Consider the following 15215-nt stretch of genomic DNA (forward strand, 5'->3'; position numbering starts at 1 on the left):
TCCAATGGCCGCACACACATTGCACTAAGAAGTTAAGCTCATCTATACATATATTACTGAATGTGGCAGTGGTCATATTGTAGAGAGATGTCGAAGCTGCATCGTTACTGTTACGGCTTGAAGGCCGATCTGATTGGTGCGGTGATTAAACAGAGGCATGTTTTCGACAAGAGGCGGATTTTCGACAAGATTTGACCCCCTCTCTCATTCTCTCTTTCAGGGATTGTGCTCTAGCTTATTATTATTAACTTAGATAGCAATGGGTGGCATGGCATGTATGCCAAACAAAAGAGTTTGTGTGGTGGTAGTGGCTTTTTTTGCTTTTTGCTTTTTGCTTTTTGCTTCATCATGACACTGTCTCTGTTTGTCTCTTTCCTAAGGTAAAAGAACTTAGAAGTAAAACATAAGCATGAATGAGAGAGAGAGAGAGAGAGAGAGAGAGAGAGAGAGAGAGAGAGAGAGAGAGAGAGATACAGACAGACAGACAAGACAGACAGACAGACAGACAGCTCAGCTCAACTCAGTTTCACAAGAAGAAGAAGAAGAAGAAGAAGAAGAAGAAACTTAGTGAAGAAGAAGAAACTTAGTGTTAAAAAAAGGAAGAAAGACAGAGCCCATTGTTCTTTACTACACTCTTTCATGAATAGAAATAGCATAATGTATACTATATACTATATAGTAGTAGTATACTATATAAATGAAGAGAAAGGAAAAAGAACAAAGAGTTTACCTAGAGAGAGCATCATTCCAATGCCAGCTCTCTATCTCAGATCTCTCTCTCTCTCTCTCTCTCTCTCTCTCTCTCTCTCTCTGTCAAGCTTTTTCTCTTTCCCAACTTCACAAGGCCCTTTTTCTTTCTCTCCTTTCCTTAGCTAGAGCTATATACCAATCTTCTTCTACTTTATCTCTCCTTCTTCTTTTCCTTCTTCTTCTTCTTCTTCTTCTTCTTCCTCTGTTCTCCATTGTGATTTCTGCTTTCACTTCATCCCAGTGAAGATAATGCTGCCCCCCCCTCCCCCTGTTTTGTCTCGGATTGTCTGATACCTTCTAATCCTTGGCATTGAGCTGCTGCAGCTCCCCAGAAATTTGGGGCTTTTGACATATATATCTGAAACAGGGGAGGGGGGAGGCTTGATATAATATACACATACACACACACACACACACATTCTGCATCATTTACAGCAATGGGGTTTCATAATCTCTTACAGCATAATGTATCTCCCTTTCATCTTGCTTTGCTCTGTTTCTTCTTCTTCATCTTCTTCGAAGGCATGTCTGCGGTGGCAATTGGAGATCTGACCGATGATACCGAGGGCCTAACTGTGCTCAGAAGTGCATTCAACCTCTTGCAATGGAACACAAGCAACAATGTATGTGGGTGGGAAGGTGTGACATGTAGCAGTTACTTAAATTCCATGAGGGTCTCTGCATTACGCCTACCGGGGGATGACCTCTCAGGACCCATCCCTTCAGGTTCTCTTGGAAGATTGACTGAACTCAGAGTTCTTAGCCTCCGATTCAACAAGATATCTGGTTCTTTGCCACAAGACCTGTCCAATTGCACCTATATGAGAAGCATGTATCTACAAAGGAACCTTCTCTCTGGTCCTCTCCCCTCTAACTTCACACATTGGCCTAACCTGGTCCATTTAGACTTATCCGCCAATAACTTCTCTGATGCCATACCTTCTTCCATCACTAACCTCACCCAACTCAAGTCTCTTTACCTGCAGAACAACTCCTTGTCTGGGTCTATACCTGCCCTAGAGATCTCTTCATTGACCAACTTTAGTGTTGCATACAATCAATTGAGTGGATCTATCCCTAACACTACCACATTGAACAAATTCCAACAGAGTGCTTTTCTAGGGAACAATGGCTTGTGTGGTTTCCCTCTAGGTGCATGTAGCACATCTCCATCTCCGTCCTCGACCTCATCTCCGTCTTCGTCTTCGTCTTCACATAGGAAACTCTCAGGAGCTGCGATTGCAGGGATCGTCCTTGCCTGCATTTTGCTACCGTTTCTCCTTCTCATAGCATGGGTGCTCTTATGCATGAAAGCACAAAACAAGGAGGAAGAGAATGCTAACCTATATGCTTCTAGATCAGTTGAAGTTGGACAAGGCGGGGCGGTTAGCACGGAGTATGTCCCCAGTGTACCTCAAGTGGTGCAAGAATCTAGTGCAAATAAGCTTATTTTCTTTGAAGGAAGCAAGTATTCATTTGAGCTTGATGATCTGTTGAGGGCTTCAGCTGAGGTTCTGGGCAAAGGTAGTGTTGGGACTGCCTACAAAGCTGTGTTAGAGAATGGATCCATTGTTGCTGTGAAGAGATTGAAGGATGTGAGCATTGAGAAACAAGAATTTGAGCAACACATGATTCCTGTTGGGAGGCTTAAACACGCGAATCTTGTGCCTTTGGTGGCTTATTTCTACTCCAGAGAAGAGAAGTTGCTGGTGAATGAGTATATGACCAATGGTAGCTTGTCTGCCCTCTTGCATGGTATGTTACAAAATTTCTCTCCCTCCCTTTATTCCTTCATTTATGGAGTTCATTCCTGAAGTTAACTAGATGTATTGATATTAAGAGAGAGTTTTTTGTTAGGATTAGTTCCTTGAAGCTTAGAATCCATTTTTTTTGTTTCTTTCTAATATCCTCGGACATTCGGCGCATTAATGCCCATATAATGTTTTAGGCAATGTCTGATTAAGGAAAAAGATAATGAATTGTGGACTAGAGAGTTCAGATTTTTTATCATGTTCTGGTCTCAATCTTGCAATAAAAGCTCCCTCAATCTTGCAATAAAAGCTCTTTATGGTTTCTATAATGATGTTGAGTATATTTGAACAAGGGAAAAATGAATTCTGGAACAGGGTGACTTTGTCCCAAACTCTTTTCTGGGAAGAAACCACACCTAGGTAGATATGCATAGAAGCTCATAGTATTTAACATGATAGGGAGATATGATGGAAACTGGCCTCTTTTTTGCATGGGAAAATGTCTAAAACTTCAGAATCTTATATATATATATATATATGCCATGACCTTCCTTATACAAACAATGCTCTGATACCATCCTTGTGTTTGTGGATATGCCAGGAAACAAAAGCGTGAACAGGACTCGACTAGATTGGGACACGCGGGTGAAGATTTCCTTAGGTGCAGCCCTAGGTATAGATTACCTCCATGATTGTGGCTTCACACATGGTAACATCAAGTCATGCAACATCCTGCTAACAAACAACTACAATAGTTGCGTTTCGGACTACGGTCTAGCTCAGCTAGTAAGCACGACTTCGGCTGCAAATCGGGTTATCGGCTATCGTGCACCCGAGGTCACTGATGTGCGAAGAGTAACTCCAAAAGCTGATGTCTACAGTTTTGGTGTGCTTTTACTTGAGCTTTTGACTGGAAAAGCGCCGTCTCAAGCGTCAACTAGTGAGGAAGGTATAGATTTGCCGAGATGGGTTCAATCAGTGGTTAGAGAAGAGTGGAGGGCTGAGGTCTTCGATCCAGAGCTCACGAAATATCAATCAGATGTCAAGGAAGAGATGGACGAGTTGTTACAGATTGCTTTGCAATGTGTGGCACCATCCCCTGATCTAAGGCCTACGATGAAACAAGTGGTGAAGTTGATTCGAGATGTGCAAAAGAATGATAATGGCTCAGGTGACATCTCCAAAGGAACAAATGCATAACAACATTTCTCTTATCAAACTATGATCATAGATTAGTATGTTACTCTAATGCATGAATTTTTCCTTTTGAAAAACTATGACCATAGATCTCAATCCGTGCATTATTTCTACTTCTCTCGGTCTCGCTATGATCACAAGATAGTTGTCCGCTCTGTGAAGATATTATTATATAAGCATATTCTCTTGGTCTCTCTCTCTCTCTCATTCATCCTTCCATATTTTTTAGGACTGTTTGTTGTTCCCATTTTTTAGGGAAAAAAACTCTTGGGTTTGTATATGCTGATTTTTGATGTAATATTATTTAATCCAAACAGAGGGGTAAAGCCTTGAGAAAAAAAGGTGGTGTTGTGTTGTATTATGATTATGATTATGATTATGATTATGTTGTAACGCTTCAAATGCAGCCATTCTTTCCTGGATATCAATAAAGACTCCTTCCTGCCCTTGAATTGTAAATGCTGCCATGATTTTCTTCTCTTCAGTTTTCAATTTCTTCTTTAGTAAATTGACCTCAACCTTTTCATTCGAAAAATGTGTGTTTGATCTACTCATTATTCGGAACATCATCTAAGATTAGTTGCTCATTTTCGCTTGAACCTTCTGTGTTATGTTCGCGTAATTACTAATAATCTTTCATCATTTTCATTACAACCTTCGTGTCCTAGTTTGCATTATCTCATGGAAACTTAAAAGAAAATGTTTTTACTTAAGAAACATGGAGAATATGAAGAGTTCGATTCGTTCTGAGTATCTCACATAAAGTACTGATCTTCTTAAGTGTATATCATGTGAATTTACGGGCTTAGAGCTCTCTCTATTTGGCCTTGAGAACCCATTGTCCTTCCAGCACAATCAGAAAACATTGTCATTGATGTGAATTTATCATACTCTTCCAGAGTGAGCTCAAATAAATTCTCTAGTCTCTCCACTGAATGTGAAATTTCCAAAGATCTCAACAAAAAGGACAAGTAATGCAAGGTCGTGTCTAAAGGAACCTTACATGCAAATACGTGCAAAAATGAGATAGACAACATTAATACTAATTGATTGGAGTGTGGACTATTTTCTAATATACATTTGTATAGAAAGATAAATACTCAGTTGCCTTTTGTCAAGCCATGTTACCTCCCAATCATGTTGAGACCACACGAACATGAACAAAAGGAAGCATAAGAATGTTCTAATCTTATATTTGCTAAGTATATAATAACACAATAACTACTATCTATCTATCAACATGAGAATCGTCCAATGTTTTCCATTCCGTTTCTACCAGACCTTGATGATATTTACTTTACCCCATATGAGCAATCAAACCACAAGTACTTCCATCTAAATTAAATGGAGGTACTTGTCCCACATTGAATAAGGAATTCTTCAAAAGAGAATTGATCACATGTTTAGAGAGTACCAAATTAATGGAGATTGAATATACATACTGAATTCACATAAAAATATTTTCGAACGTTCGAGTATTTTTAGATGATGGTAATCACATGTTTGGGTGGAATATTGATGAGGCATAGACCATTACTCTTCATAATCTAATCAATGATGATAATCACATGTTTAGATGGGAATATCGATCATGAACTTGGATGGAGCATGATCCCTATCTAGCCTTACTTTTGTTAATCTAATTAATCATATTAATGACATTGTTATGGAACGCTGTACTCTGTTTAACGTAGCGCCACACTCTAATTTTCACGAGATTTTTACACTCTAGAGATGTCAAAAATCGAACCTTCCATGCTTCCAAAGCTCGAGAGAGAATTACAAAGATGCTTGGGTCTGAAATATTTCCTCATAAAACTTATAACATTAATGTTTAATAAAGATTTTTCTTCCACAAGACAGAAAGATGGTGATCCTTTCCATGGAGATGGAGGTAGATAGATAGATAAATACACATGGTGAAGAATGTGAAGTGTCTAGGGTTTGAGCTCACTTCCTCTGCACGGGATCGAAGGTGGAGACACCTGCTACGGCAGCGCCAATGGCGACAAGGACAACTCCACCGGCCACAACACTTAGTAGAAGGTTTTTGAGGGAAGGGGAGACACCAGGGGAGGCCGCCTCAGCTATGTCCGGGATTATCATTGCGGCTGCTGTAAGAATGGCCATTGTGGCTGAAGGCACTGCCATCATAGCCCCCTTCTTCTCATCCTCCGCTCCCGTGCTACATCAATTTAAACCAGTCCAACCATCATTGATCCATTCCAACACTAATCTTAATCTATTCCAACCACATATTTATCCCCTCATCCTAACCCTAACCCTAACCCTAACCCTCACCCTCACCCCATAAATGCTTTGTGAGAAGGCCAACAAAAACTCAAAAATGAATCCTAGCTAAACTCAAAAATGAGTCCTAACCGCATAAATCCTTTGTGGAAGGCCAACAAAAACTCAGAAATGAATCCTAACTAAACTCAGAAATGCATCCTAACCCTAACCTTATTTTAATCCATTGAACCAAAAAGTTGAACATGGATCCTATCCCTAACCTAATTTCAATCCATTGTAACAAAAATCCAAAAAATAGTTGGTATCTGTTGTAACCATAACTGTGACCTGATCAACCAATTGTAAATAAAAACTCCAGAATGAACCCTAAGCCTATTGATCCATCATGAGGCCTTAATCTTAACTATTCCTGAAAACCCCAACCTTATTAATACATCGTGACAAGACCGAAGAAAACCCTAGAAAAAAGGAATTGAACCTCAAGCACACACATTTCCATGATAATGGCCTACCTCATCTTCAACCTGCTTCCATTGGAGGCCTTGATAGCGGTGTGAACCCTGGTTGGAGCCAAGCCGAGGAGGCCATTGGTGGTGGTGGTCCTTGAGCTGCCGAGCAGCGAGGAAGAGATCTGCAGGACGGATGTGTTAGAAACAGAGGTGGCCATGGCTCTGTTCTTCTGCTTTCTCCTTCTTCTCCTTCTTCTCCTTCTTCTTCTTCTTCTTCTTCTGCTGCTTCTTCTTCAGAAATGGGGTTAGCTAAAATCTAATTGGCTCTGTTTCTGTGTATAAAAAAGGAGGAGTGGATAAGGGAAGCTCCAATCAAATCGCCCACAAACAAACGCTTTGCCCCTTCTTCTCCTCCTCTCTCATCACAACGTGCCCTGCCCACACACCCTTCATTTCCATACATACCATACCATACCTTTCTTCATCTTTATCTCCCTCCTCTTCCACACACACACACACACACACACACACACACACACACACACACACACAACTCGAAACCCGAGGGTCCCACCGGACATATCCCGCCTGCCCGCCCGTATCCCCATGTTCATTATTGACAATGCCCATTATCCCATACATCGGATCCACTCCTAGATTTCACCTCATCATGGACCATAGTCCATAACAATCGACAATTGTTCGGTTTGGTTCGGTTCAAACCGTCTATACCGAACCGAACCGTTTAAATTGTTACGCTGTTAAGCCGTGGTTTCGCGGTTCGGTTCGTTGCCGATTGTTAACGGTCAGTGTGCTTAAAAATTGGCTATCTCTAGCTCGTGGCACATATCTTTGCACTAGATTCCTGCGCATGCGCTCACTCGGATTTCATTACCTTTTGAACTGTAGAAGCGAAATGTCTGGGGCTAGTATTATGTGGTGGATACCTACAGTGTGTATCTTGCACCAAATTCCCACCCCCCTCAAATCGACCTCTCACATGGGAGCCCGCACTCGACAGAGCCACTTTATCTACCCACTAGCACATATTTCGTTACCTTCAAAACTCCAAAAGAGAAAAGCCTAAGTGGGGCTAGAATTAGGTGGATACCCCAAAATCGTGGTCATCTTGTTTTTGTCTTTCCAAATGTAGCCAATGAATGGAAAACATTCTTCTATAGTTTTGGGCTTGATGATAGTGTGGAGTGAATCTTGACAATAGAATTATACTTCTACCCTCTAACTACGCTCAAATAAAGCTCACACAAAGGCTAGTAGAAGAATCGTGTTTTTGCCATCACAATGTGTTTGTGTTCACGATGAAAGGCATAATCGACAATGTTTGTAATTAACATGCTCCAACCTTTCTAAAGCAATTACTAAAGTAGTCACAATCCTTTCTTTCTACCTTGCTAAGCTACTTGTCAAGTTCTAATAATGTGTCTTCAATTTATGTGAAGAAAACATTATGTTATTTCTAATAGATTGGAAGCTCATGATAAGGGATGGTAAAATTGAACTCATGCATTAACTCTACTCCACATGCTTTCTTGCCTACCAAATCATTCTCATCACAAAAGTACCTCATAAATACCATGTTCGCCCTAAGTGTATTTATACTTATACATTGTATGGGCTATTTACAAATGTAGCCACTGCTACTATCATTACTATAATAACAATAATAGTTATTTAGCCGAATGATCGACTAGTCGACTCCAGTGTTGACTGTCCGGTCGGCCCGACTGTTGGCCTAATCTTCGACCATCCGGTCGGTCTGACCAGTTGGTCGTGTCTTCGACTTGGACTCTCCTATTGTCGACTCTCCCTATCTTCGACTATCGGCACTCGGCACGACTTGTCAGCTTCTCCCATAGGAGGGAAACATTCATAACACTTCATACATTTCGACTGAACGGTTGGGTCTTCGCTTAGATCCTCTTCGACTACCCTCTTGATCTCCCCGATGGTATCATCGAATGAGACTGCCCCCACGGCGCCACTCATCAAGTCGTCAGGGTCCAAGGCTCTGCCCACCTTCAAATGCCTTAGAGAACACTGACTTAGTACCCTTCTTGTAGAAGACCATGGACATCAAGTTGATCTTAGATCCATGGTCGATCAATGCCACCACTAGCTCCTTGACGTCGCCGATCCGAACTGGTGTTTCCGTCGTCGCTCTTGCCCAATGTGGCTTCATCTAATGGCTGTCAAACAACTCCTCATCCATTGCCACTCCATCTAGGTGGGCTGCCTTCACTTCGATCGGTTTCTCGCTTTCCGGCTCAGTCAAGAACTGCTTTCTTTTAACTAGGTCGATTATAGAGTCGTGTAACTCCTTCTTGGCGATGCCCAACAATTCTCTCAACGAGAGTTCCACCTGATTGTTGAGGATCCTTTCCTCCAAGACCTTCCGTAGGTCTGTTGTCTTCTCGATCTCTGAGCTCAGACGGAAGCTCGGGAACTTCATCTTCTCTTTCTCATGTGAACCGGTTGGACCCCTGTCATTTCTCTTCATTCCACTCTGGGTGTCGTATCGGTTAGAGGGACCGGCCCCTCCGGCCTTCCCGTCATGCTTATCTTCAACCAAAACCTCGTAGTTTTGACAAGCCGTTGTCGTGAAGATTTCCGGCTTTGGTGTGAAACTGGGATGGAATGGGCAAGTCAGCAATGTGCAACATGTGCACATGTATAGTAGGAAAATGGTGTATAAAATAAAGGGGAGAATTTATCCCACATTGTAACGTCCCTCCCTCCTTGGGCTATAAAAGGAAGGGAGGGTCCCTTGTAAAGGGGTTGCCCATTTTGAGTTAGGAGGGTACACCATTAGGTCTAAGGTATGATAATCTTTCTTCTTCTTATTCTTGTTTTTTGTTAGGGTTCTTTGAGGTTTTCTTCTTCTTCGTTGTTGTGTGGGTTGAGAGTTCGTGTCTGTTTAGGATTTAGTTCGGTTAGGAGCTTGTATGTCCTAAGGGGTTTTCTCTTTTGCTTTGTCTCCTGTGCAAGACCCCACTTGACGCGACGAGCCCGAGAGCTCCCCGATCAGCGGCTTGGCAACAGACTGCTGTTGTAACCTAACCTACCTTGGTCCGGGTCGAAGCCGGAGTTGTATCTTACTTTTGTACATATATAATGAAGTTTTGTGCATTTGTGTCTGCGTCTGCGTCTTCAGAGTTTCTTCTTCTTTCCTTTTCTGTACATAAGTAGCGTGCGTTGAGTCAGTGTTGCACATTGTTGTAGTGTGAATCACACACTACGTGAAATATGTAAAACACTATATCCGATTTAGAGTACATATAATAAATAATAAATAAAATATTAAAAATATTTATTACATGCATAGGGCAGGATTCGAACCCTGTACCTCCACGTAGACAAACCCTAGCCTTACCACTATACTAGCATACTATGAATTTTAAAGTTATACTAAACTTTATCCCATGTAAATATTCTAGATATGCATGGTACAAAAAGTTATTCATGCATACACACTCGAGTTAAAAGAAAAGATGGGATAGAAAGCTAATCATGCATATGCAGTGTGCATGAAAACTAAAGTTAGGAAAAGCATGATGCTTGCATGTGATAAACTTAGACTCTTCCAACACTATATAAGGAAGAGAGAAAGATGTATAGGGTTGTTGATTATTTTACAAGGGTTGATTAATATAATATATTCGTGGGATTCACAAATTTGCTAACTACTTTTCTCTCTTAATCTGAGTACTCACTAATACATTATACTCGTGGGATTCACGAGTTTTTCATATCTTTCTTTCTTACAATATATTTCATATTCTTAATAGCCTTAGAATTTCCTTTTCTCCTAGTCGAAAACCCCAGTGGTTCCCACCCGACTCACGCAAACGATTTGGCGCCGAAAGACATGACAATGTATTCTCTCTCTCTCTCTCTCTCTCTCTCTCTCTCTCTCTCTTCCTCTCTCGTGTTCGATAGCCTCCGGTACGCGTCCGGAATCGTTCCGGTTTGCGCCACAACTAGTGTAGTTGGGACCGGAGTCGGTCGGTCTCCCGACATCCATCTCTCCCTTGTCCGAGACCCCCTGTGGTCCCGCCCCTTTCGACACATACTCGCGGATTACCGCGATACCGTGTTACGAAGGCGCCCTAGCTCTTCTTTGTGCACAACGGATCGTAATGTGCTGGATCGTTTAGTGCTCAAGATAGAAATGAAAGGGAAGGAGACTTACCTCTGTGTAGCAAACCACAAAGCCTCTTTTATTTCATTACACACAGAGCTCAATTTGCACTCGTTAGTTTTCTATTTTTTGTTCTTACAACTACTCTCTTACTCTTACTACACTTACTTTTTACCTAAGTATATAAGTCACTTACATATGCAGCTAATTAGCTGTCAATAGCTAAATAGCTGTGCATAGCTAAATAACTGTTTCACCTTTATGTCCACTAGTAGCTAATTAGGTAATAACTACTATAGCTTATTTCTCAATAAGCATCACATACCTTTGTTGAGCTTGCTTCTCAACACTCCCCCTCAAGCTCAACTTATCCTTTCTTGGGATCATGTTCAATCTTCTTTTCTTCATGCTTTTCAGCTACCATGTCGATGGTTATAACTCCCATCATGTCTCTAAACTGTGTATGTTTTTCCATGCTCAATCCCTTCGTAAGAATATCAACCACTTGCTGATTTGTACTTACATACAATAGATCCACTTCTCCATCAATCACTTTTTCTCTAACAAAGTGATAATGCACTTTAATGTACTTTGTTCTTACATGGAACACTGGGTTTTTTGCGAGCTGAATGTTGCTCATATTGTCACACCAAATTGTGACAACACCATCTATATATTCTCCCAAATCAACAAGCAATCTTCTGATGCATACCTCTTCATAGGTAGTTATTGCAACTCCTCTATATTCAGCTTCAGTACTTGATAGTGCAACAATAGCTTGTTTCTTGCTACTCCATGAAATAACTGCACTTCCCAATGTAAATATATATCCACTTGTGGATCTTCTGTAAGTTTGGCTTCCAACCCAATCAACATCTATATATCCTTCCAACTTTATGTCCAAATCAGCCCTGTAAAACAATCCATAATTTTGAGTAGCTTTTACATACCTCAAAATTCTTCTTATGCAATCCAAATGTGGCTTTGTTGGTTGTTCCATAATCTAGCTGACTAATCCAACAACATAACTCAAATTAGGTATTGTTATAGTCAAATATATGAGGCTGCCCACCATAGACATGTACATGTTTACATCTTCTATTTTAGCTCCCAAATCAACCCTCAATTTGCAGTTCTTATCCAGTGGTACATCAATAGGTTTGCATCCAAGCATACCATACTTCTTCAACATAGTTGTTGCATACTGTTTTTGCAACATATATATACCACTTTCAGATCTGATCATCTCAATGCCAAGAAAGTATCTCAGCTCTCCCAAATCCTTCATATGAAATTGCATTTCAAGATTTTTTTTCAGCTTGCTTATTTCATCCATGGAATCACCTCCAATGATTAAATCATCAACATAAATCAAAATAACAACAATGCAATCATTTATCCTTTTTACATACAATGTTGGATCAGCCTTTGACATTTTAAAAGCAATTTTTTTCAGAGATTCTGAAATTTCTTTATGCCATGCCCTTGGTGCTTGTTTCAATCCATAGAGAGCCTTTTTTAGCCCATCCATATGGTGCAGAACCCATCTTTTGGCTGAACTCATAGCAAGTAGTGTTCTCAATGTTGCCATCTGTAAAGAATCGATGGTGATTCTTGTACAACGGAATAGGTTAGAGATGTGCGTTATGTGTGTGTGTGTGAGAGAGAGAGAGAGATAGAGGAGAGAAACAAAAGATAGATTTTTGAGAGACAATAGAATACTCAAGAAGATGTATATTACAAGGAGACTGATCGACTTAATTAATGTAAAAAGAATAGCGTGCAGAAGAAATAGAAAACCAAACACAGAAACGCAGGTTTAATGGAGAGCTTAGAATATACACAGTACGCGGGAGAAACAGAGATAGAGAGAGCACACAAAACTCAATTCAAAGATAATACTCTGTCCACTCTTCTGGATCTACGCTCCGGTTCCTTCTAGCTTCATGCCTTGCTCGCGCTCGTCGACCCGTTGTCGTGAAGATCCGTCACTACGCGCGGATCGTGAGGCGGAACCGCCAGGGTTTTGGACCAGAAGGATTTAGAGTCGATACAAGCTTTGGCGAGAAAGTACTTAAGATAGATTGGGAAAAAGAGAAGTTGAGATTACACGATTGATTTGAAAACGAATTTCTTCCTCTTAATTTTCATAAAAAAAACCGTGTTTTTCTCCTCCCCCTTCCCTCTTTTATAGATGCTCTCATGCATATGATGCATGTGAGGGTACAAGACATGCATAAATTGCATGTTTGCCATTTGGCGCTTAAGTATTACATGTGGTGCATGCTAACCATGTCACTCATTTTAGCACTCATGGATGAGAATTTACATGTAAAGGTACAATGATAGAAATATAATTTCAACTAAATACTATGGCTTAATGGTAAGCCATTTGACTCCTAACTTGGAGGTGCAAGGTTCGAATCCATACTTGCCCTCCTTGTATATGTATATATTTTTATATATTTATTTTATCTAGTCGCCGGTTCGCCGGATATCGGTGCCGCCGGATGCCGACGCCGACGCCGGATGCCGCCGCCGGATACCGGTGCCGCCACCAGATGCCGACGCCGGATACCGACGCCGACGCCGGATGCCGACGCCGGATACCGACGCCGCATGCCGCCGCCGGATTGCGGTCGGATGCTGTCGGATCACCGGCTCCATCGCCGGTCCGGTTTTGGTTGGCCAAAACCCTTTTCGAGTAGCTAGCCACCTCCACTCTAAGTTCAAGTTACCTTGAAATCTCTATGCTCCACACATAGACACAAAGATAATATCTTTTGCTCCACCTTATATATGATGAGAGCCGTATTTTTCATGCCTATGTGGGATATCTCACAATTTTCTCTTTTCTTTTCACAAACTTTATACCCTCATATCTTGACATTTAGTTGTCCATTTCTCGTGTAATAAAGTGCATTCGAAACCTCCATCATTTTGTACTTAGATATTAAAAATGTTATCTTCACAATTATTGTATTACATGATTCATACTCGATTTTGTACGTTTTATGGGATTTTCACACTATTGCCGAAAATCTTCACGACACCGTTTGATTCTGCGTGCTTCGACCCTTCTGGTCGGCTTGTTTGCTTGTTCGGTCGTTGCTCTCTTCTTCAGCTTCTTCAGCAGGTCTGAAATCGAATTCTTCATCCGATTCCTCATCAAGGTCACTTCCGCCGTGATGAATACCCCTGCTCCTTTCACGCTCTCGTTCTTGTTCTTCCTTTCTCCCTCGCAAGTTCGGCGTGTCGAGGTGACGCAACCCTAGTGCACCCGAGAAATGCCGTAACTTGTCGAGACCAAGAGGCTTGGTGAAGATGTCGGTAACCTGCTGATCCATCGGAACATACGCTAGGTCGACCTCACCTGAAAGGAACCGCTCGCGGACAAAATGATAATGCACCTCAATGTGCTTGGTTTGGGCGTGGAACACGAGGTTTTTCGCAAGGTGGATACTGTTGAGGTTGTCACAAAGGATCGTCGTCGGATCAGACACCTCTACATGTAGATCCCGTAATAGCCATTTTAGCCAAATGACTTCGCACGTAGCGACAGTCGCCCCTCGATACTCGGCCTCCGTGCTCGACAGTGCTACTGTGGGCTGCTTCTTATTGCTCCACACAATCGCCACACTTCCTAGAGAGAATGCATATCCGGATGTGGATCTATGATCGTGAGCGTTTCCGGCCCAATCGACATCCGTGTAGCCGACTAATTGTTCGACTACGCTTGCTCCATATAACAACGCCATGTCTTTCGTGCCGCTGACATATCGCAATATCCTTTGCGTGCACAGAAAGTGTTTGGCAGTAGGCTGCGACATGAATTGACTGATTAGTCCGACCGGGTAACTAAGGTCCGACCGAGTAATAGTCAAATAGATGAGGCTTCCGACAATTTGTCGGAACCATGTCATGTCGCATGCCTTTCCTGAATCTCGGCGAAGCTTTGCGTTTCTATCTAGAGGGGTCGAGATGGGCTTACAGTTTGCCATCCCGAACTTGAAGAGCATATTCAGCACGTAATGACGCTGGCTTATCAATATGCCTTCGGGTGTGTGGATCACTTCGATCCAGAGGAAGTAATGAAGGTCTCCGAGATCCTTCATTTCGAATGATGCCGTGAGTTGAGACTTTATGCGACGGATTTCGGCCAGGTTGGCACCGGCGATGACGAAATCATCAACATATAATAGGAGACTAACCGGTTTGTGTTGACCTTGCCGAACAAATAGAGAAGAGTCTGATTTTGATGTTGTAAAGCCCAACCTACGCAAATGTTGCGTAATATTCGAGTTCCAAGCTTGCAGGGCTTGCTTTAGTTTGTATAAGGACTTCTTCAATCGGCAAACTGCCAAGGTGTTTTGTTTGGATAGAAATTCGGGGGGCTGTACCATGTACACCTGCTCCTCAAGATCACCTTGCAGGAACGTGTTCTTTACATCCATCTGATGTAAGTGCCACCCCTTTGCCACTGATATGGCTAGTAGGACTCGCATGGTAGTCATCTTTGCGACAGGCGCGAAGGTCTCGTCATAGTCCACGTCGTGCTTCTGCGCGTAGCCTTTGGCTACTAAACAGGCCTTGTAGCGGTTGACAGAGCCATCAGTGTTGTATTTCACCTTATACACCCATCTGCATCTGATCGGC

General features: G+C 41.9%; 1 protein-coding gene across 1 annotated transcript; it reads left to right on the plus strand.

The window, feature by feature from the left end:
• The first annotated feature begins 952 nt into the window (after nucleotides 1-952).
• LOC147853391 (putative inactive receptor kinase At2g26730) lies at nucleotides 953-4016 on the plus strand. Its single transcript, XM_087333021.1, has 2 exons — nucleotides 953-2505; nucleotides 3103-4016. Exons 1-2 carry the CDS (start codon nucleotides 1188-1190, stop codon nucleotides 3699-3701), a joined length of 1917 nt encoding a protein of 638 aa, XP_087189147.1. The 5' UTR covers nucleotides 953-1187; the 3' UTR covers nucleotides 3702-4016.
• The last annotated feature ends 11199 nt before the right edge of the window (nucleotides 4017-15215 follow it).

Source organism: Azolla caroliniana, unplaced genomic scaffold (assembly GCF_043228905.1).
Source record: "Azolla caroliniana isolate FFs.n. ecotype wild unplaced genomic scaffold, voAzoCaro1.0.p SCAF_17, whole genome shotgun sequence".
In the NCBI taxonomy this organism is placed as follows: domain Eukaryota; kingdom Viridiplantae; phylum Streptophyta; class Polypodiopsida; order Salviniales; family Salviniaceae; genus Azolla; species Azolla caroliniana.

What these genes read in the sequence shown, in the direction of transcription:
- LOC147853391 (XM_087333021.1), top strand. Translation starts at nt 1,188, where the DNA reads ATGGGGTTTCATAATCTCTTACAGCATAATGTATCTCCCTTTCATCTT. An exon ending in CTTGTCTGCCCTCTTGCATG is followed by an intron (nt 2,506 to 3,102) that starts GTATGTTACAAA and finishes TGGATATGCCAG; the next exon opens with GAAACAAAAGCGTGAACAGG.